This window comes from Tribolium castaneum, chromosome 1, assembly GCF_031307605.1.
Source record: "Tribolium castaneum strain GA2 chromosome 1, icTriCast1.1, whole genome shotgun sequence".
NCBI lineage: Eukaryota > Metazoa > Arthropoda > Insecta > Coleoptera > Tenebrionidae > Tribolium > Tribolium castaneum.
Genome location: NC_087394.1, coordinates 34,234,260 through 34,258,803, shown reverse-complemented (window position 1 = coordinate 34,258,803; position 24,544 = coordinate 34,234,260). Strand labels below are relative to the sequence as shown.

Genomic DNA, 24,544 nt, shown 5'->3' with positions numbered 1-24,544 from the left:
CTCATTATCAGATATTGTGATGGAGAGTGATAGTAACATCCGTAGATATAAATTTTCAATTTCAATTTCTAAAAAAAAGTGAAATTTTGGTAGTGGCACAGGTCAGATCATAAACCCATTGTAGTTACATTGTTGTATTTACAAAAGAATACAACATGTAGTAAAAATTGGTTGGGGTTTGCTTTCGTCAACGTGGACTTGAAGACCAAGTTTTTTTTTTATATATTTCTACCAATAACTGAACAGTTTAGGTCTAGATTCGGAAATTTGAATTCCTGGCTCTTTTTTTCGAGAGACACTCCCACTTGAAATCGGAGTTTTAGCAAAACCAGCGTCTAGCCTTAAATGAACGTTGAATTGCTGCATCTTTGTGTGAGTTAAATAGGTGGTGACAGGCTGACGACCCATACTGCAGGTTCTGATAAACTTAGCTGCTCAAGCTCGAGCACATCAAACCAGAATCATCAATCTCATCATCCAACTTTCAATAAAATTCGCCTCGAGTCTGTTATCACAGTATTGCAAACTAAAAGTTTTAAAACTTTTAGGAAAATAAATTTAGCCAAGTAGTGCTGAAAAGTTAACAGTTATTGCTTCGAGAAGTTGTTTTATTGTTTTATTACGAAACTCTCAACATGTTCTAATTTGTTTTAATAGGTAAATATGTCACGTTGCAAGACACAAATAAAACCAAAAGCAACGTCTTGGCAACATGTATTCCCCAAACAGTCCGTGCAGCAGCTGGAAGTAGGTTAATAACACCACCGCTTTGCCTTCTTCAAAACTAAAAAACTAAATTAGTTTCAAAGAATGTGGCGTGGTCTTTCATTCCGAAATTGAGATTCTTACGTGTGATTAATTATTTCGGGAAAACGTAATCAAGCGTATTTGAAGTCGTTAGCATTAGCATATAAAGCGTTATTTCCGCCTTGGACATTGTTTCCTCATAGTTAGCCGAGATTCTTTCGCGCAATTTCCAGCAGGACGTCCTGGTGTCCTTTACCAAACAACCGTAACAGCGTGTATGATGTTTGGCCATCGCAGCTGCACCAGGGCCTCCTCTGGCACCTGTTATGCCCGAGACGGGCAGGTGAACTGGATGCCCACAATTAAATTCAACACTGGTTTCGCTCCAGTCAAATAATTCGGAGGCAAGAGCCGGAGTACAGCCTGTCCATTATTTCTCCCTTTTTTCAGCCTAACTACCAGTTAGTGGTATGGCTTGGTTAACAGGTGATGGCAAAGAAACGAAACGATGTTTCTTCGGCCGACTTCGAGATTAACCGCTTCAGCCGCTCCACGTGAAACATTCAGTGCGTCTCGAAGCTCGGAGGTGGAGTCAGGGCAGCTCCGGGCGAACTGGACACAAATCCGGTTTAAGTTAACTCGATCAAAACAAATCGCGAGGAAATTCCTGCAACTGCAGGATTAGTCGAGAGTGTGCCGCGAAATCGGGCGGAGTCATTCATAAATTCACCTGGTGTGAAGTAACCATTCATGGATTCGGTGCTTTAACGGTGTGTGAAGCCAGCGTTATTTGTAATAACAATTTTAACTATGTGGTTCATTAGTGTTACTACCGGTTTAACTCTTCAGCCAACCTGGGTTGCTTTAAGTTTTCAGTGAGGTGACTTCAATGATGCGTGAGCGTGAAACGGCCACAAAAAGTTCTGTGATAATTTCGGTGGATCAGTGATATTTGTGATAGATTTTTCCGGGGATACACTAACTCAAATATGGATTATGTGCGAAACATATGTAAGTTGTACGCTTGAAAAAAAATTGTGCTAATAATTAATGTACAAATTTTAAATTAATTCACTTGATTTGCCTCCTGTGGCTGAGGTAAATGACTCGATCTGACTCCGGTCCAGATGCTCGCAGACTGTCATATCCATAAAAACTTCGTTTGTAGCGGCACAAAAAGGAAACAGTGCAATTAAATTTGCAATTTAATATATCCTCCAGTTTTGAAAAATCGCGAAAATAGACTTCAAGTTTCCCATAGATAATGACTGTGAGAAATAACGCTATTCCTCATTAGAATTAAAAATCGACAACAGGAAGTTCACACTTATAAGTTTCATACTAGAACTTTTAGTCAAGAAATTGTACACGTTTTGTCAGAATCGATTCAAATGAGTTATTAACTAGGGGCAATTTTTCTATTAATAAGTAAGCAGCTTCTCATAACCGAAATCTGCATGCGCCAGTCCGACTGAATGAAACTTGAATTGTCAATGGGCAGTAACGTCTGAATAATTGAGAGGACTATTTGAAAGTTGGGACTGTTGGCTTGCATTAATTATGGAGGGCTTTTCAATCCGGCTATTTTGTAGCGTTAGCGTCCGAGCTTGATAATTAAGCCGAAAATATTTCAGATGTGATTTTATTTCCCGGCTGAAAAAATAATGAGATGGCTTCTTCCAAAGCACATACTGCGTATGAAAAGCTCGAGTATTTAAGCGTCGTTTTTCATTTCGAAACGATGTTATATTTAAAAATCATTAAAATTCTCATTTAACGCGAATGAGAGTTTGTTTCATGGTCGAGCGAAGTGCATATTTCAAAGTAGCTGTCCTGCCTTTCAAGACCACCACCAACTAACTCCCTCTAGGCGCTCGCTCGTGAACTGGCTTTACATGTTTTTACAGTCGCCGGATACGAATCAGGTTTTGAAAACCCATTTCCGTTGAGCTTTTTTCAGATGGTATCTTGACTTGCTTGACCAGATCTAGATAGGTTGGTAATGATCTGCAATGGATGATTATTATTTATGTCATATCCATATCTTTTCCCTTTTTTCCCATCTAATTATTATCACTTAGGCTCCATTACAAGAGCGTTCGTGTTTTCCGACCATATCGTTTTCTGATATTCTAGAGCAATAATAACTGCGAATTCGTCGGGTCACCTACAATCATTAAATTGTAATTTCGACTAATAATAGCCACATAATGATGGGAACGGTTTTTTAACACGGTATACTTTGGGCTTTATTTACAACTTCCTCTGATTCTTAAAACAATTAGTCCGGACCATATTCGGCGAAGGAATGGAACATGAATCAATGAACAGGATAATTTCAAGCGCTTTTTCCAACTCTACTTTCAAATTGGATTAGTGCGGAAAATCAAAACTGAAAAATTATTGCCAACATTGTGTTCTACTTACCGTTGGTTATTAGAAAAATAGACAGTTATAAAATGTTGTTTCGGCTGCGTAATACATACCCAAAAAGTCGGTAACGGAATTACATTTCCTTCAACTTTCATTCGTCTAGACAGCCAAATTATATTTCTAGACGTGTTTCGTATTCAAATATCGAAGTATTGAATGGGATACTCGAGGGAAAATCATGCAATACGGGAAATTTGCGGTATGGGTTTTGGTCTCGTATAACAAACCGAAAGTAATACTAGTTCTATTAAATTGTTACTACCGCAACTCCATCATTATCGAACCCGGCAAAAGTTTATTGTTTAATAATTATTTAAAAAAATGTTTTTTCAACCAACTGGTCTTATTATTTGTAGAAATACATCAATTTTTTTTTGTCTAAAGAAATAGGAATCTAAAATTTTGTGAACTGAGTCCATTTTCGAGAAGAGCAGTAGATAATAATTTACACAAGAGCATTTTAAACGATTTCTTTATTTGTGAACGGTCACGCGAAAAGGATATAAAGAGATTGGATTCGTTTAGGTATCAATTTTAGTTTGGTGTAAACTTACGAGAAGTACTCGATAATACTAGGAGGGGAACCAGATACCAAATAACTCTCAAAAATTTAATGAGGTAGAGCTTTAAATTAATTTATATTCAACTGGTTAACTAAAAAAAGGAAAAAAAGGCAGGAACGTTGATCATCAATTTTTTAATAGTTAAAAAAAATGACAACTAAAATTTTCAGGATACAAAAAAATGATACAAAAAAAGTAAGAAAGAAAATTGTAGGGAACAAAATTTTCTACAAATAAGTCTACGTGACCATATCATATCTTTAACGGTTTAGACCTCAAAGGTCGTGAATTTTTTTTAATTGTATAGTTCCTATTTGCATTCACTTTAACTTTTATTATTGAGAATTTAAAGCTCTACCTACTTTTTTGTCTTTAAGTACCAGATACAACATTAATGTGAAATAGTATTTTATTTTTCTTAAATTTTGGTTTGAGTGCATTAGGTTTAATTTTTTTTGCTTTTGTATTTTATTCGAAACCTTTTATTTCATTTTGTGCGATATTTTAAATTATCAAAGGAGACAAGATTTGTCAAAAGCGAAAATTTGAGTTCATAGTCCAGTTACTGGGTGTGAAAATTTATTTTTTCTACTTTGGTTTCACAAACTATTCATTGTGAAACTGAAAGTCGTTTATTGATAAAGCCCGGATAATTAATTAATTAATTAAGAGGAAATATTTTGAACAGATTTTGATAAGTTAAACTAAACAAAAACAAACAACAAAAATAGAAATTAGAAAAAATAGTATATTACACTTGTTGTATATTACACTCCTTCGTCGTGCTCCAAAACCATTCCTGTCACAATAGAACGTTAAATAAAACTCATATAATAATATATTATTAGGATTTTGTCACGTAAAAACTAAACGTTAAAAATAAAAATGATTCTATCGCCACTCCTATCACTTTTCACACTGTGTTTTCTCTATAAAATACTGAAGCTTTTGGATCAAAATTTATCATTAGCTTTCTGCTGTAAGTTGTAACACTAATTTTTTTTACACAAAAATCAACTGTGAGACGACAGAAATGCGAGTTATATCTAACGCAATTAAAGATACAATCATGCTAGACAACCGTATAAATAATGATAATAGGAAACGTTAAAAGAAATGCAGGTTTGCCTTTATACTCGTAATTATTCTTTGCCGCATAGTTTCGAAAATATGAATATTTTAATAAAATACCCACACTTTGAAATATCTTTTTCTGTACAAATTTTTGATGTTTTTTTGAGTTTACCTTTTCAGAAAGACTTAATGTTTGATAGTGTTTTTCACATTTTTTTATCAATTTTTTTTTTCAATATATTTGTTTTGTAATATATCTGCATATTTTATTTTTATTATTAATAAGATGCAAAATTGTCTTTCTTGCATCTTTGGAGAGCCATACTTATTAAGAAAAGTAAAAAAATACTATATCTTCACTGGTTCAAAAAATATTCGGATAAGTGATTGGATTGTTAATACAAATTCAGCATTATTTTACTTTGTAATTTTTAAGCTTTGACAAATTATTCAAATTATAAGTCGAATTAATGATGAATTTAGATCGAGATTTAGAAGTACATTCCCGACGTCCAAATGTTTCATACTTCTAGATTGTAGATGTAGATTTGTGTGCTCTGGAACATCACAAAAGTCGTAGGCATTGTGAACAGTTTTGGGCTAAATTAATTTGTTAAAATAAATATTTGCTGGAAGCGACGCTTCGTCAGTATTTACAAATTCGGCAAATTATCATGCTTAAAGGCCCTTGCTAAACTCAGTATGTAAACAAAATAAGAACTTGCAGCTTATAATTAGAGATGCGGGTTTAATTGCTTAATACGTCGCGACATCAGCTCCTGCACAACAAAGGAAGACACCTTACTCTTGAAACATAATCCCGTATGTTACCCGGGAAGTGCGGCGGAAGTACGAGCGGGAAAATTAAGGAAAAGCGTAGAGGGCGGAGGGCTACAACGAATGTAGCCTGCTATCCATGTATAACTTACAAAGGGATAATAAATCCCAGCAGATCGGGCTGTTTGTCGAGGAGTTGCGGTGTGTAAGCTCGACTCGACCTGCGCTAGCAGATAACTTCTGTTTTATAATTGTAGATTTGTGTCATAATTATGAAAGCACAGCGACTAATCTCTAATGTTAATCCTTTTTATTGTATAAGCGTGAGCTCGGTGATATATTTCGGCTAATCTACAGCTCACAACGCCACTTTAATGCACTGCATAATTGTTGATTTTTTTAAATCCCTGTGTTTTGTCGCTGGGATTTCCGTTTTCTTGTGTTTTATCGTTATTTGGAGTTTTAATATTTAATTCGGGAACCTGCCTCGAAGATACACTCTGCTCCCGGGGGACAACTTTGATCCTTGTATTAGCCTATATCGACTAGAATTTGGTTTAAATTTTCATTTACACTCTTCGTGACTGCCGTAGACCTAAATAATGTTGTAAAGGTCGCTATCGTAACCGGATATTGAAATCGGGCCGCTGGAAGGGTAAAAGACAAACGAATTTTGTTTAGCATTTGCTTAACGAAGTGGCTCCATATCCAGTTATGCTGTTACAAAAGAAAAATCTAAGTAGCTTTGGCCATTAAGATTCTTCAGTTGTTTTCTCTTAAGTGCTTGACACTATTAAGTCAATAGAAAAATGCATCCTCGGTTTATTAATATGTCCCGATAAGAGGAGAAATGTTTGGTTTTTGTGTGCGGGAGTCCTCACAAATCTCTCCCGGAACTTTAGAGTTTAGCGTATATCCGTTTTCGTATTAACATGACATTATGTTTTGAAGCAACATTAAGTAAAAAGTTTTAACAACAAATTGAAACCGCTACAAAATGAAGTTTAAGCAGCTTTTCTCGTGAAGTTTTCCGGGTCAAAGATATTAGACCCTATGCTGAAACTTGTGTGTAATAAATTATAGTTACGCAGACAAATGGTGGTTAATTTTAAGGCTAGACGCTGGTTTTGCTAAAACTCCGATTTCAAGTGGGAGTGTCTCTCGAAAAAAAGAGCCGGGAATACAAATTTCCGAATCTAGGCCTAAACTGTTCAGTTATTGGTGGAAATATATAAAAAAAAACTTGGTCTTCAAGTTCACGTTGACGAAAGCAAACCCCAACCAATTTTTACTACATGTTGTATACTTTTGTAAATACAACAATGTAACTACAATGGGTTTATGATCTGACCTGTGCCACTACCAAAATTTCACTTCCTTTTGGAAATTGAAATTGAAAATTTATATCTATGGATGTTACTATCACTCTCCATCACAATATCTAATAATGAAAAAGAGTAGATATGGATACAAGCATGTTTATTAACTTTTAATAATAATAATAATAATAATAATAATAATAATAATAATAATAAACATTATATTCAAATAAAAACCACAGATAAAAATACATATCTAGGTATTATCTAGGTTTAGGTGACATTTTTTTAAGTTTTGTCTCTCTTTTGATTTAATAAGTATCGTATGTAAAGTTTTTTATACAAAATAAAAAAATTCTATTTCAATTAATATTGGGGTCCAAATGAAAAAACAAAAAAAATATTTTTTTGGCAACTAACCTTGTATTTATTAATAATAATTGTGCCTTCGTTTTAGTATTATTTGTCGATTTTTCACTTTCACCATAAATACTTGTCACCTATATATGGGTATTCGTAACAAAATGTGTATAAAAATCTCACAATTTTTAATTTTTAGTTCTCTAATCTCTGTGCTTTTTATTAACAATGTCCTCATGGTCACTGCCCCAGGAGGTGAAGCACCACACCCAAATTCTGAGCTAAGTAAACGGTTAGCTTATTTTTTGAATATACGGTACTACTAGTTTTTCTGCGTGTACACAGCTCCAAAGTTGAGGCAGTAGAGCCGTATTTGACACTACAGCAGGTATAAACCCTATAATATAAAGGAGCAAAGCAAAGATCATCGAGCTCTCCGCTCTTACCAGATGTGAAAAAAGGAGTTAGTGTGAACAGTGTTTCACATTTCACAATAAACTGTAAGCGATTCTTGCAATTTTAATACATTTAGTTTTGTCCATATTCTGATTAAACGAATTAGTATTTTTAAGATCTGTAAGCGGCAATGAATTTAAAAAAATATATAACTTCATACGTACAGAGATTTTTCCTTAGAATGTCAAATAAAAAAATTTTTCTTAAAAATTAAGTAATAAAAAAATAGTCCTGCTACGATAAAATGAATATTTTTTAAGTACAATACCAAATTTTGAAAAAAATCAGTCTATAAATAACTTTAGAAAGTGGAAAATAATTTTAGATGGCCTAACGTCTAGCCTTAAAACCAAGAAATACGCTTACACGAAGTCTTATTTCGCGCTGAACGAGTTTCAATAATAGAATTGTTCACTTAGACCACAACCAGCATTTGCATTTTTGTTGCAACAGCTAGTTATTATTATGGTAATATAAGTATGTGTATGTGCTGGATGTGTATTAACACTCTACAATGTCTACAAAGTTATTCCGAACATCAGCACAAAAATAAACATGTTTCCGTGTTTTACAAATGCGATTAGCATAATTGCTTCGATACTTCGGTTTTTCACTGCCAAAGTTTCAACTGCTTATTTATTACTTAAGTCACTGTTACTGCCACTAAAGTTTTTACGTTGGGAGCAAATGAATGCAACAATAATATCACGTTTTCCATAACTCTGTTTTTTATCGACAAATTCATTTTTTAAATGGTTTACTCGCGCTGTTTATGAGGCGGTATAAAGGATTATCTACCACCTACAAGCCAGCATTTTCACCCATTTCCTGGAAATATGAAATTTGGCACATGCTACAAAATACGCCAAATGCATGGAAATATGAGACGGGCTTAATCCTTTTTATTTTACGGTTTTTTCAGACTTGATCAACACAAAAACACGTTTAAAGCGAAGTAAAAGTACAAATTCTTTTTGATCTGATTTTCAATAGCAATAATCAGCATACGTGTGGGAGGAAATTATACAGCTACCTGGAAAAATATCAGTCTTCCTATTTGCCGCTAGTTTGCTACGTTAGTTTGAATACATATTATTTAATTGCACATTTCAATAAATACTAGTGTATTTGTTGAACGAGTAACACGCGAGAAAAGACCTGCATTATTTTTCTTTGAGTTCAATTCCGGGCCTGTGGCGGTGCCTCAAGCCCGCGTTAGCATGTTGTTGAATTAGCATGTCAAACCTCTCAATCATTTTTTTGTAAATAACACAGTTGGTTATTTTTATATGCACTTATGGTAATTACCACATCGCTGGTTCGTGTAACATTCGCCACAAGTGAAGGACCCCGTGGATGCATAATTGTGTTTTAAGGAGAAACGCAAATTGCACTTTGGCCAAGTGGAATGTAATGTAAAAATATAATAAAGTACAAAGAAACTAAAACGAATTAAATGTATCACGTTAATGCTGCATTGCAGTACACCTGTTAGCGGCGCATACAAACCCAAACCCTTCTGTTTTCTTCAATGTGGGAGACAGAAGCTAGTTGTTGCTTTCGTTACACGACTTTGGACTTATAATTAGGACTCAGATGCAGGCTGCACTAACTGAATAAAACGGTTACGTATTCAGGCAATTATGTGCAAATCCATTAATTTTGGTGCGTGTTTTTAATTACAAAATCCAACAAGAGTGGACCTTTACAAATTAATAAGTCAAACAAATCGCGCAATAATTCCGGGTTAAGTAAATACCGGAACGCCGCAAGGAATTGTCTTAACTAAACGAATAAATAGAGCAGCCGACTTCAGGGATAATGCACCTGAGGGACATAAATCTACACCATCCTCCGGACAGTAGGATCCGATACAATATTAACCGCAACGGCCTCCGGAGTCGTTTAATGTTAATGGCTAGTAAATATATGAAACGGTCGGCAAAGAGCACGAGATTTGGCAAATGTATAATTATTTATCTGTGAAATTGATCTGCTAACGGGGTTGGACGTGCGCCAAAAACTATTACCGATTTCAGCGACCTGTGCGTGATGCTGCCTACTCTTATAATTCATTAATCCACAAACGGGGAAATTACTAATGGCTCCGCACACATATTACAATTTGTGTTGTTACCGGAGAAGAATTTTAAGTCACCCTTACTCATTAATAACCATCTTGCGTGAGTCAAGTTTTACACTCAGGCACTTTATACCTCTTTATAATGTATCTAAAAGTCTAAAAATTTTTAAAATTTTTAAAATTTTTAAAATGTTTACTTGTATGGTGTGTTTTTTCACTTTCGCTTAGTTAACTATAGTCTAATGTCAACGATTTTTTGTCTATAGGTTTATTTTGAGGCAGTGTATCAAAGTGCCTAATTAAATTTTCGAAAAAATATGTCGTTGATTTTTAATTTGCGTTTTGATATTGGGGCAGCTTTTTTCCCATGAATTTTGGTAGAATTGTAAATCACTTCCACAAAAGGTCTCTATCAGGATGATGGTTTTCAAAAATTTATTGCATTTGTTGTAAAATTGGCACGCGATCATTGTTGGGTCTGAAGGTTGAGGCAACTGGTAAGAATTTTTCAGGACCGGATTTCCATTTATTTTATCTGTTTATTGCAAATGGATTGTTAATCTTTAAATCTTGCGTTTGTGCTTGGACCAAAGTAGTCATCAATATAAATAAATTTCAATTGCCCAAGTTAATAAGTAAAAAGATATAATTTTTTTTTACATAATTTGGTACCTTTTTGAGTTTTGTGAGGAAATCTTGCGAATCAATTGAGTTTCTGCTGAAAAACTTGTGAAACGTTTGAGTTTAAACACAAACTAATTACGAGAATCAATCTTTATCAAGAACAAATCGATCCACAATTTATCCATGATTTTTAAACCCAAGTGTTATAGAAAACTTGAAATTTTCTTAGAAAACAGCGAAATTTCAGATGGTTTGGCCGACATTTACAAAATGATCAAACAACAGTTTTTTGCTCAGTTTCAGTCGCCTTATGATTGGTCTGTTTTACAATTGGGAGTGCAATATCCCTCCCATATTCAATCGCAAACGCTTGAATCGTCTTGCAATTTTTTGTGCACTAGATAAGCAAGTAGGAGGTGATTATTATATTTTTATTGGTCAGTTACTTACTTCTGGGCCGCTCTTTCTCACAGAGAGGGATTTCACTTTAGATGCGAATAAAATGGATTTTTTGACATTCTTTTTAAATATGTTACACAAAAATTAGGAATCCTCGAAAAGTAGGACTTTAACACAAAATCTACTAAAATCTATTTTGTCGGTTTGAAAAAATTAATAATTACAATTAATATAATTAAAATAAATAACCTTTCAAAATCGAAATTAACAATTTTGACACTTCTACGTAAATTATTTTTTTATTTTCAAAATCAACGCTGATACAAAAGTGTTAAAAATTAAAAAATAATTTAATCGAATTGAAGGATTAGAATTAGAGTATGATTTTTTCAAAAAAATAAAACTTCAAACACTGAGAAAGGCGAAACGTTAACGCTAAGAAACTAAAAACACAAAAAAATATATTCAGACTGAAATTCTGAAGAACTAAGCAACTGAAAAACTGAGAAACTGAAAGGAGTAGCAAAACTGTAAGAATTGTAAGAGTAAGATTAAAATTCTGTAGATCTAAGTAACTGAAAGAGTGATGAATAAAAAACTATGAAACAGCAAAGAAAGAACATTAATAACATAAGATAGTAAAACCATGAAGAGCTGAAAAATTGAGGAAATAAATAAATATGAATTACTATAAAGCTGAAAAAGCTTGAGAAACAAAAAATCTTTAGGTGTAAAATAAAATAACTATAAAATTGAAAAATTTGATGTTATGACGTTAAACTAAATACTAATAAAAAAAAATTTAAAAACATTTTATTGTAAATTAGGAGTGTTAAACACACTGTAGGATGTTTAAAGCTCATTTAGGATACAATAAATCAAATTAGGAATTTAAGAAAAATAAAAAGGTTGTCAAATATTTCCATTTTTAACAAACAAATTTACTTCGAATTTTAAATATGTGCACGTTCCATAAATTTGAATTTTTGTTCTCACACTGTCTTCCCTTGTTCCAGTCTGCTTCATGACCATTAGTCTGAGTTTGGTTTATGGCCAGCAACAGTACTTCAGAGTTCAGCCCCGGGACGTCAAAGTGCAGGAGGGTGGCGAAGCGATGCTGGAATGCGAAGTTGCCAATCTGGCAGGTCAAGTGCAATGGACCAAGGACGGATTTGCCTTAGGTAATTCGTTTTTAGCAAATTTTTAACGTACCGCCTCTCATTGAATATTTAACTTTTAAATCCCATCAACTTCCCGGCGAACTTACTTTTAACTTGGAACTCATAAACAGATGAAATGCTAGCGGCAAGAACCAACATAAAGTTTCTTTCGCAAACTAAGGCCAAGGTACTTTATGAATTTGGCTGGTGATAAACCGAAATTAGATTTGTCAAGTTATGACATGCCCCTGTTCAAAGGAAATAACAAACAACAAACTTTTTAAATATAAAACAATTTGCACGAAACTTGAACAACTAATCAATATTAATCAGTCGCAAATTACAAGATCGTGGCTGTTTATGTCCTGCGATATCAAAAAGCCATCATTAGGACTAGCTCAATCACACGCTAAATCCGACCGAACCCGTTTAAAACGCCACAAAACAAAGACAGTTGGCTGAAACTGCTACCTAGCCGGATTTTGATTATATACCATTAGGTCATTACTATTAATGGGCCAGATCTAGAACTGGTTTACTCAAAATTATAAAAACTTGTACTTTTGGTGGTCGTCTTCTCAAATAAATTTTAATTAGCGATGCCAACATTTTTAAATATAATAATTATAAACATCTAGGCTTGTTACCAAGTCCGTGTTTCTCGAAGATTTTACACAAATTTCGATATTTATCTACAGGGTGTCCCAGCGATGTGATAAAGCTCCATACCTTGGTTATTATTAAGAGATATGGACTTTTACTTTTTTTACATTATAGCTGCGTTCCTGCTGCTTATTTTAAAAATATTGCAATACATATAAAGAATGTTCTAGTATTACAAAAAAAACTTAGAGTTATGTTTTTTTGAATAGAACAGCCTATATTTTTTGCATTTTTGGATGTAGCTTTTCACAATGATGTTTCTAAGCTAAGTTGTTTTTGGTCGATTTAGCTTAGTTGTTAAATAATTTGATTTTTTTGACAAAACATGCCTAAAAAATTATTACACAAAAACCAAGAATTTTAGAAAAGTAGGACTTTTACCACATTAAAGAATAACGTTCAAACTTTAAGGAGTTAAATTTTAACAAAACTTTCTATAAACCGGCCCTTGGGCATTTAAAACTTAATGTTTTTAATTAGACAATTTAATAATCTTTGAGAAGCAAAACAAAAAAAGCGAGTCCCGTTTAACTTTTTCAAGTTATTCAGCTTTGAACAAACTTCTTAATTTTTTCACGTTCTTAATTGTAATGCGCTGAACAATTAGTTTGGTCTTTTTTCATTAAAATGGTGAAATTCTTACTGTTCTAGGATTCTTATTTTTTGTGTAAAAGCTACGCGCAAAAATATACTTCCTTAGTGTTTTATTTAATATTATATTTAATTATTGTCGTTTTCATCTAAAGCACAATAAGAACTGTGAATCTCTATTTAGCCAGCGGCTCCGTTAGCATGAAATCACAATATTTATGCGGGTGTTTCACGCTGAATCAATATTATTTAAAAGGGACGCACGCCGTTTGTAGAAATTCGCAAGAATGTGTTTGGGGAAAATTATTCACAGTAAATTATTAGCCGTTATTTTCCGAGGAAAAGCCGCAACCGAGCCTGCGTTTATTGAAACCTTTGAGAAAATAATAATATTCCGGGAATGACCACGTTATTTTCCCATGAAAATGAGACTAGAATACTCAATGAAAATTTTGGTTTCGGAGGGAAAGACGTTCCCAGCGTTAGTCCACCAAACATTTTCGCAGCTTATTAAACGACAATTTCATTGGACAGACAGGGGTGAAAAGTAGCACTCGTTCCAGGTAAATTGCTACGCGCCGAAAAAAGTTTCGGTATTTAATGTGGGAGTATAAAGTTTCACGCGTTTTTCCAAAATTAATGTTTTGGCGAAACAGTATTAGCCGTGGGCGCTTTGGCCGTAATTTCTGAAATATTGATAAACGATAACGTAATTTAATTAGTGTTTTGATTGTCTGCAGGGTTCTCGTCGGTCATCCCGGGTTTCCCTCGATACTCTGTGATCGGTGACCGTCGTCATGGCATATATAACTTGAGGGTGAGCAATGCTTCCCTTGAGGACGACGCCGAATACCAGTGTCAAGTGGGACCGGCAAGACTTCATAAGGCAATTCGAGCAAACGCCAGACTGAACGTCATATGTAAGTATTAAATGTTTGCTTAATTAAGGCCCGAGCAGCAAACAGCGGAATAAATAACTTGCGCCTTAATTGTCAGATAATCGCGGTTTATACATTTTAGATGTTAATCTCGTATCTCTGCGAGTAATTGCAAATTGAAACTAATTACTCTTACCTGCGAGATAGTGGAGTGATAAATACGTAACGCATTTTGTCCTAACGTCTAGCTGCTCCTCTTCATTAACTAAATTGTTAAGTGGTTAAGTAATCTCGTGTCTTTACCAGAGGGCGGGCTTTGATCGTAAGAGATTAATTTTTTGACTGCGTGGTTATTATTCAAGGGCTCTAAACCGCAATAGAATGCACACTTAATAAATTACGAGTTAAGGCTTTAATAAACAGTGCACGTGTTGGGAGATATGGGGGTACCTTCATTAGGTGTAATGTTTCGTTATTGCCAGCTTAATGAAATTCGTTGGAACGTGTAACTTTAAACCAACAAATTTAATGTCGTCTCACCCATTCCGGAAAATCTTGGTCCTCGCTGCCCCTGACCCACTTTCCTATTTACCACGCGTTACAATTTTGCAAAAGAGCTTTATTCCTGTAACGTAATTACGGAGCAGGAACTGTGTTCCAAGAAGTTGCTATCCCAGCAATTACAAGCACAGGTATGAACAAAATTCCGCAAAGATCCTCATTTAGAATTACAGGTTAGTTGTAATTCTATATTACCTCTCATGTAAATTTAACCTAGCAAATTGAATAATCCAACAAGCAAACTCTAAATTAGTTTAAGGCAACCCACTGTCAGCTTCAAAAGTTTAATTCATTACTCGTAAGCTCAACAAAGACAACTTTATAACAAACAAACAGTCCAATGCAAATTTGTTGTAATAACTCACGCCGTCTGAGCGTCAAGAAACTGGCCCACATTGTTCCACTTGTCCGTCAAAACGAATAAAATTAACCAATGAACACTCTTTCCCGAGTTTGCGGTGATTATTTTGTTAATTTATTGTTACACAACTTTGTAAGGCTTGAGAACTTTGTAACAATAAATAAATACGTAATTAATTAATTATCGGACCTGTCAAACTTGAACACAATGCTCCAATCCGTGTTTTTGTTTAGGCACTCCAAGGGAACAAAATTTCAGAGTTTGTAAACGAAAAAGGTACAAATTTACCGAACCCCTGAAGCTCTCAATTTGTAATTGTTCTGCGACAAAAATTCGAGTTCGTGCAATTAAGTGTCATTTTCATAATAAAAGGCAGCAAATTTTTTGGCAAAGTTCGTTCCTGGGAGCGATATTTTCCGTGCAAAGTTCGTCGGCGGCTTGTATTTGCAGTCGCGACATAAGTTCACCAACCGGTGTTTAGTTTAGCTCGGCTATAAAACGAGCTTTTACGGAATGAAAGACGTCTGTTGCAATAATGCTTTCATGTCGCCAATGGCAATTTACTAAATTTAATCCAATGAAATAGAAAAAAGACGAGCAGTATTTTTAGTGTTTGTGAATGTGTGCTTGAAAATGTTGACAATAAAGTTGAAACATGAGATTAAAACGATTAAAAATGTTGCTTCAGCGTTTAGAGTGGGGAGCTTTTCACCGACGACGTTTGCTCACTGAAATCACGGTTATAAAACATTTTTATTCCATTCGTAAATAGAGCTAGTTAGTTAAATTGATTATAAACTGGATAATTAAATTTATGCACCTACCACACGGGCCGTAATTATTTGCCTGAATTGCAGATTCGTTCAGCATCAAACATAATCAAATCGGCTATAAATTCGTCAGAATGGATTGCAGATTTATGACGTTTATCCAGCGATGCACTATTATAGCACAATAGGCTAATTTTACCCTCAACGTGGTCCAACTTTTTCAACATATTCAACTCCCTATTTAATCACGATCATGGGATTTTGCAGCTTCTTTTGGTTCAAAACAACATTAAAAATGCATGTCCAAAAAGACGCTCCAACACCCTTGCAGAAGTTTTAAATTCGAATTTTATTATAACTTGCATGGGTCGCCAAGTAAAAATTCAACTTCTTCAAAAGCAGCTTTTATTGCAGCAGCTGAATTTATAATAACAGGAATAAAAAGCATTTGTAGATTTTATACGGTTGCATTAGTTAAATATTTATGATTTCTGAACTGTCTCGCTTCATGGGGTTGCTCAGTGGGGAGCTGCTTGGAAGTGTCAAGACGTTTATTTGTGAAACTATTAAAGATGCTTCGTGTTTGTTTAAGAGTTTATGATTAGGAGCTGCCAGCTTTACTCTGATGTTTCAGGGAGAGATGGCATTCTTTAGGAAGTTAGGTATTAAAATCTGGTGTTTTAGGATACATTTTTTATTAATTCCTACTAGAAAAAAAAATAAAAACATAATTTTATTGCAGTAAATTCCATTACAAAACAAACAACACGAACTACGTTTTACGTTACGTTTAAATTGTCTAATTTAAAACATAATTTATAAATTTCAAATGCCCAAGTTAATAAATAAAAATATTTGACTAATTTGGTTAATTTATGAGTTTTGTGAGGAAACCTTGCGAAGCAATTGAGTTTTTACTGAAAAACTTCAGAAATGATTGAGTTTGAACACGAACTAATTACGAGAATTAATCTTTATGAAAAACAAATCGATCCACAATTTATCCACGATTTTTAAACCCAAATATAATAGGAAAACTTGAAATTTCTTAGAAAACAGCAAAATTTCAGATGGTTTGGCCGACATTTACAAAATAATCAAACAACAGTTTTTTTCTCAGTTTCAGTCGCTTTATGATTGGTCTGTTTTACAGTTGGGAGTGCAATATCCCTCCCATATTCAATCGCAAACGCTTGAATCGTCTTGCAATTTTTTGTGCACTAGATAAGCAAGTAGGAGGTGATTATTATATTTTCATTGGTCAATTACTTATTTCTGGGAGAAATGAGTAAATGAGACACGTAGTAAGCCGTTTTAGAACTGGTCTTTCTCACTAAAAGGAATTTCGCCTCAGGTGCGAATAAAATGGTCTATTCTGTTTAGTTTTTGACATTTTTTTTAAATTTATTACACAAAAACTCGGAACCCTTGACAAGTAGGACTTTTACACAACTAATTAAAATCTATTTTATCCGTTTTGTCAAAATTAATAATTACAATTACAAAATCGAAATTTACAATTTTGACACTTTTTCGTAAATTATTTTTTTATTTCAAAATCAACGCTGATACAAAAGTGTTACAAAAGAATTACAATTAGAATTACAAATTAGAATTACAATTAGAGTATGATTTTTTTCAAAAATTAAAAGTTCAAACACTGACAGAGGCGGAACTTTAACGCTAAGAAATTAAAAACACAAAAAAATATATTCAGACTGAAATTCTGAAGAACTAAGCGAATGAAAAACTGAAAAACTGAAAAGAATAACAAAATTGTAAGAAATGTAAGACAGTAAGATTAAAATTTTGTAGATCTAAGTAACTGAAAGAGTGATAAATAAAAAACTATAAAACAGCAAAGAAAGAACATTAATAACATAAGATAGTAAAACCATGAAGAGCTGAAAAATTAAGGAGATGACTAAATATGAATTACTATGGAGAAATTAAGGAACAAAAAAGCTGAAAAAGCTTGAGAAACAAAAAATATTTAGGTGTAAAATAAAATAACTATAAAATTGAAAAATTTGATATTTATATATTATTTGATATTTCTTTCATATTTTTTTTTCTCTCTTCTAAAAGGTGTAAAGTGCCTGAGTATAAAAAATTTACAATTTTGACACTTTTTCGTAAATTATTTTTTTATTTCAAAATCAACGCTGATACAAAAGTGTTACAAAAGAATTACAATTAGAATTACAAATTAGAATTACAATTAGAGTATGATTTTTTTCAAAAATTAAAAGTTCAAACACTGACAGAGGCGGAACTTTAACGCTAAGAAATTAAAAACACAAAAAAATATATTCAGACTGAAATTCTGAAGAACTAAGCGAATGAAAAACTGAAAAACTGAAAAGAATAACAAAATTGTAAGAAATGTAAGACAGTAAGATTAAAATTTTGTAGATCTAAGTAACTGAAAGAGTGATAAATAAAAAACTATAAAACAGCAAAGAAAGAACATTAATAACATAAGATAGTAAAACCATGAAGAGCTGAAAAATTAAGGAGATGACTAAATATGAATTACTATGGAGAAATTAAGGAACAAAAAAGCTGAAAAAGCTTGAGAAACAAAAAATATTTAGGTGTAAAATAAAATAACTATAAAATTGAAAAATTTGATATTTATATATTATTTGATATTTCTTTCATATTTTTTTTTCTCTCTTCTAAAAGGTGTAAAGTGCCTGAGTATAAAAAATTTACAATTTTGACACTTTTTCGTAAATTATTTTTTTATTTCAAAATCAACGCTGATACAAAAGTGTTACAAAAGAATTACAATTAGAATTACAAATTAGAATTACAATTAGAGTATGATTTTTTTCAAAAATTAAAAGTTCAAACACTGACAGAGGCGGAACTTTAACGCTAAGAAATTAAAAACACAAAAAAATATATTCAGACTGAAATTCTGAAGAACTAAGCGAATGAAAAACTGAAAAACTGAAAAAAAAACAAAATTGTAAGAAATGTAAGACAGTAAGATTAAAATTTTGTAGATCTAAGTAACTGAAAGAGTGATAAATAAAAAACTATGAAACAGCAAAGAAAGAACATTAATGACATAAGATAGTAAAACCATGAAGAGCTGAAAAATTAAGGAGATGACTAAATATGAATTACTATGGAGAAATTAAGGAACAAAAAAGCTGAAAAAGCTTGAGAAACAAAAAATCTTTAGGTGTAAAATAAAATAACTATAAAATTGAAAAATTTGATATTTATATATTATTTGATATTTCTTTCATATTTTTTTTTCTTTCTTCTAAAAGGTGTAAAGTGCCTGAGTGTAAAACTTGACTTAAATCCAGTTAAGTTTATTTTGGGATTTAAGTAGCCTACTTTTAATTATTTGAAAAAGTTGAAATGCAATTTTGGTGATTTATCGCTCGGGGAACAAGGGAAATGTAGCTGTTGTCTGTTTTTCCTTGGGGTCTATTTTCTTTTGATTTAATGCTGGAGGTGGCTATGCAATATAAGGGTCGGTGTAAGCACATCTAGTAAACACAGCCGTCAGATCGTATGATAATACAATGGAGTTGCAGGCTTTGTACAGGCATTATCAGCCTCACTATCCAGACCATTATATAGGCATTATGAGACACTACCAATGGAACAATGTCCCTGAACATTATATGCCAAATCTGTTGACTAATTGAGGAATTAAAGTAGACATTGCATTCTGGATGCATAGGTAAAACCCCGATCCGTCGTCCAATGTTGTCTTCATTTCGAATAACAAGCTCCGAACCATTTGTCGGTTCAATGGCGGCCTTTCGCGCAAATTTGCTCCCATTCTCGTCGCTGACGTTCGAGTATTGTTGGCATGAATAGAAATATCCTTAATTTTCTCATTAAAAGAAGCTCCACTTCGCTTAATTTCATTTCATAACCCGCCTACATGCATAATTCCGCCATACAAGTGAATCCAGACGACCAACTTGCGCAAATTGCGGTTCTAAATCGAACAACTAAGATTTTAAGGCCGCTTAATGAAGTCCAGATTATCCGCGACATAAACACCCCATAAATTCGCAACTGTTACCGCGCGATGTAAAAATAGGTAATGGGGTTACAATCCCGAAGATGTTTTTATTATGACGAAACATCGCGCAACAGGATGCTGAAGAGACCGGTCGCTTGAATTTAATTTAATGGTGTATTTTGGAACACCTGTCGGTCCCTGATGGGGTCGAATTAGCGAAAGTGGCAACAGCCTCGTTCCAACGTGAAGAATATCATTCCCATGTCGGGCCGTTCTGACGGTTATTCCACACATAAAGCTGATTATTTGAGGCTATGCTGTCGCAAACTGCTTATTACACCGTCTATGGCACCGTTATTGCTCATACTTTGCTACCTTATTCCTGGAGGAATTTAACCCGAACCCGGGCACCGTCGACCTAGACATTAACTTTTAAGATAACTTTCGTAACGACTGCATTTCAGCCGAGTTTGATTGGAATTTGTCATAGTCAAGTGTTTGCGCTCATGACACCATCATGTTCCACTTTGCAGTCTCGGTAATCTTCCCATTATCTCTTCAAGATTTTATGAATGATTCTAATTGAAGAAGATTACATATTGCGCCGCGCTAAGACTTTCAACCGTGCTTTTAGCTTTCAATTTGCTGGCTGATGTAACGGGAGCTTTCCTGTTTTTTCCAGAGTTGTGGAAAGACCTGTAATGCTGCCAACTTGTGATATGCGAATAGTTTGTTACGCATGAGTATGCAGCATAAACACGATCGACTAGTTCCGATCGAAAATAGAACAAATATAACGCTGATTAATACTAACTGTAAAAGGAATAAATTAGTTCTTACTTTCCTGCTCCAAGATTTGCTGCCAGGTTCACTGAACTGATGCTGATCTTTTAGTGCCGGAGACGCCTATTTCAGCTGTCTTTCTGGTTCATGTAGGAGTTTTATTAACTGAAATTGGCCTGCCGTGGCGGTGTCTCAAGATCATTATCGTCGTAAATTTATACAAATTACGATTTGTTCATTTGTTCCCAAATAATTAAATTACGTTTCATATTTGATGGACAGTGTGCAAGTCTGCGTTAAATTATGTTATAATATGGTGTCGATTTTGGCAACGTGCCTAAAGCTACTAAGTGCTTCTTGTCATTTTGTTAAGTAAATGTTAACAATATTTTGCTTTTACTGACACATTTGTCGGCAAATAACATGATTAGACATCATGTTCATCACTGGAAAAAATCCGATTTATCAAAACGATTTTATTTTTCGTTAAAAGGTCGTTAAAAAGTATAAATACAGTTAAATTGGGGTTTCTTAATATGGATTCATTTTGGATTTGGAAAGAAAACTATTTGGTCTTGGTTTATAAAAGCTTTATAATTTATAATTATTAAACAAAAATATCCATAATGTACGTAATGGTAGTTAGTATCTACAAGTAAGTGTTTGAACTTTTGTAAAGATCACTTGTTTATCAACAATTAGCTCAGTAAAATTTAGCTTTTCAAATACCTAGGTATGTAACAAATCGGTCGGGAAACAAAAGCCTTCTGTTTAATTATGTTTCCACGAGATTCTAATTACACTGGTTTGCAAAAATAACATTTAACTTTTTTTCCTCATTCTTATTATTATGCGTGATTATTTTTTGTAATAATTTTTTAAAATAAATCGTTGCTTTTACTTGAATTATATTATAACTGTAAATTTAATAATGCAAGGAATAAAAATTTACAACAAATCTTATAAAGCGTTTCAGAACTCTAAATATCAAAAAAAATAGTCGCTTATTAATAATAATAACATTTCTCTTTGAAAACTTTTTGACGTCCTTGACTGATTGATTGTAATTTTTAGCTTGATGATGTTTATAAATTTTATAATAAAAATGAAACGTTGCAACTCGTCTTTTTATAAAACCTATTAAGGAAGCTGGTTCTATCGTCGTTAAATTTTATACAACCTTTTCTTATTTTCCAGTAAGGTTATTTCAACCAACAAAAATGTGCTATCATTGCTTTTGACGATTTTCTGACTAATTTGTTGTATCGTCTCATCTATGTGTAATATTTCTTGATGAAACCTTTCTTTATTTAATTCTAGTATTTACTACACTAAGATTTTCGGTGAAAAAATATAAGTGAGAGTCAAAAAAATGCATTTTTGGAACAAGAAAAAAAATTTCTCGAATGATTTCTTGGTAGTTTTCAGATTTCTTATTCGTATCTTTCCATCAACAATATATGTTTTTTATGTATGTTCAGATTCGGCTTAAGTGAACTAAAATAGCTTTAAATGCAATAACGAAACAAAAAGAAATAGAAATTAAAAAATTATTGAAAAAAATTTATCCATATTAGCAAATACTGAAAGCACGTTTAAGTCTTCATATTCAAACTAATTTTATTTAAAGGAGGATTTTGTTGCAGACCAGTGTTATTAATATAGTTATATGCAATCACGTTTACAGAAATATTAGAAATATTTACGTAAAACAGCTTTGAATGTTCCTGGAAATTTTGCATCCAAAATTGCCTCAGTTTTTTTTGATAATTTGAAGTAATTGTTGATCGCTGATTTCAAAATTTCAAAAACAATCGCAACTTTTTGGTCATATACTCAACTGTTGCCTCAGATTTTTTTGACTATTGTTGAATGACAGTTGGATTGATTTTTTTTAGAAAAAATACTTTTTTTCTGTTGTTGAGTAGCTGTTGGACGCTGATTTTAAAACAGCTAACAGGCTTTCCCAACCAGCTTTTGTTTTAAATATGTAGGTAACACTTTGAAAGCATATGGAATCAACTGTTAAATTTGCAGCCAAACTGAAATTTTGTAAGCCAGAGGTATTAAGTTATTATTATTGAATTCATAATGCTTTTAAGAAGTACAAATACGTTGAATAATGCTTCAGAAAAAAAACACTCTTACAATTATTTACGTTTTTCTGTAAACCCTGGTATGTCTATTTTGAATTGGAATGTTTTTTTTTGGACTGTAATTTTTCTTAATTAAAAAAGACAGCAGTTGTTAGTTAATTTAATATAACTTTTTTTAAGAAAATGAACATTGTAACTGTAATGAGTTTAATGAATTTACGGTAAATTAAATACATTTTCCACTTGAGTGAGTTTTCTTTTGGTATTTTGATTATACTGACCATCTGGGAGTTTACGAGTACATGGTCCAAATCACCAGCTGTAGAAGGAAATCTGTAATAGAGAAAAGTAATATTTCGACAAGTGTATCTACTATCCTAAGACCATTTGTTTGCAAAATCCTACATGAATTTTAAAAATTACAATGGGGAATAGGGAAAGTTTTATTTATAAAATTTGGAACAGAATATCTGTAATTAAAAAGTTGTTAATGTGTGGCCGAAATGATGGAATCCCCAACATTAACACATATCCTGGCCTCACAATCGTCCTTCCACAAAGGATGTGTTATTCACCACCGCAAAGCCTACTTAGTATCAAGCGCGCTAAAAGTGGCCCTTTCGGCGACGCAATCTAATTGATTGAATAAGATCGTGGCCGGAACGTCGAGCGCTAGAAAGTGGCAATTCCTGTTGGTGTGTGTCTTCCTCGGTCACAGAGCGCGGACGCATATTAGTAATTCCATTTGATGAGTCCGGGGAGATCCGTAAAGTCCGGTGCTTGGCTCCGGGCCAGAGCTTCAGTCACGTTCTCGGTCATCTGTAATGTCACGCCGTCCTCTTTATTAGCCATAACAAGCCATTCCTGAACTAAATGCATTCCAGATGCGCGCCGTTCCGGCCCATTTTCTATTTCATATCGACACAAGGAGGAAATCGACGGAATTTATAAACGCTGGGGCCGCGCTCCCATATCCGACTGACAACGCTAAATCATTGCAGCCCCATTTGCGAATTACTGAAGCTTGCTCCAATTAAATCATGCTTATTTTTATTGCAAAATGGACGCTGGCTGGCCGGCCCAGGGCGGCGCTATCGATCCACTCAAATGATATGTGGAAAAGTTATTTACTCTTTATCGGGTACAGCTGCACCAAAAATAAAATTTTATTCGGGGAAACTTCCAGTTTGTTTGGCCGCAGCAGCAACAATTTTATTATAAAATACCACGACTATTTACCAATTGAACCAAGCAATTATTGCGCGATTTGGTTTAGCTGTGTGGGAATGCACATTGTATTACTCAATTAAATTGTTTATGTTACATAGCCGTAATCTAATCAAAGAGAATCTGCACACTGAGCGACAGCACCTATCCCTACTAGTGGAAGGTGACAGATCACCATTTCATTTATTAATAATGCAAAGTTAATTCGCTTCAAACTCGCAGCTAGGAATGTTAATGTAATAAATTTCAACAAGAAGCTGCAAATTTCAGTAAGAGTGGCAGGTGCTACACAGGATTACCGTTCAATTTGTAACTTCGATTATTATGTTTCGCCACATGACTCAGTCACTTTGCCACCTCAAACTTTTAATCACGCTGAATAAGCCAAACTTATGAGTTCAAAATTCACAAAACTAATTGTAAGATTGGGAAAAGTTTTGGTTTGGTTTTGGTGTTTTGGTTGCAGGTCAACATCACTTGAAAATAATTACTTATGGGAACAAGCTTCCATTTAATCAGAACGTTGTATTTAACCAATTCAAGTGCAATAGATGAATAGGTAATGAATGGGATCGGTCGATTTCTATTACGTGATTGATAAATATTTGCCGTTGGAGAA

General features: G+C 33.5%; 1 protein-coding gene across 7 annotated transcripts in view; it reads left to right on the top strand.

The window, feature by feature from the left end:
* Window positions 1-24,544, top strand: part of sns (sticks and stones) — a 286,545-nt gene that overhangs the window by 238,470 nt on the left and 23,531 nt on the right. For 6 of the 7 annotated variants that reach the window (XM_064355580.1, XM_064355583.1, XM_064355594.1 and 3 more), the window contains 2 exons: window positions 11,852-12,016; window positions 13,990-14,169. In XM_064355580.1, the coding sequence (XP_064211650.1) occupies window positions 11,852-12,016; window positions 13,990-14,169 (345 nt within the window). Of the gene's footprint in view, window positions 1-1,289; window positions 1,759-11,851; window positions 12,017-13,989; window positions 14,170-24,544 lie in introns of those variants that run through there. The other variant, XM_008192478.3, reaches the window with a different exon arrangement.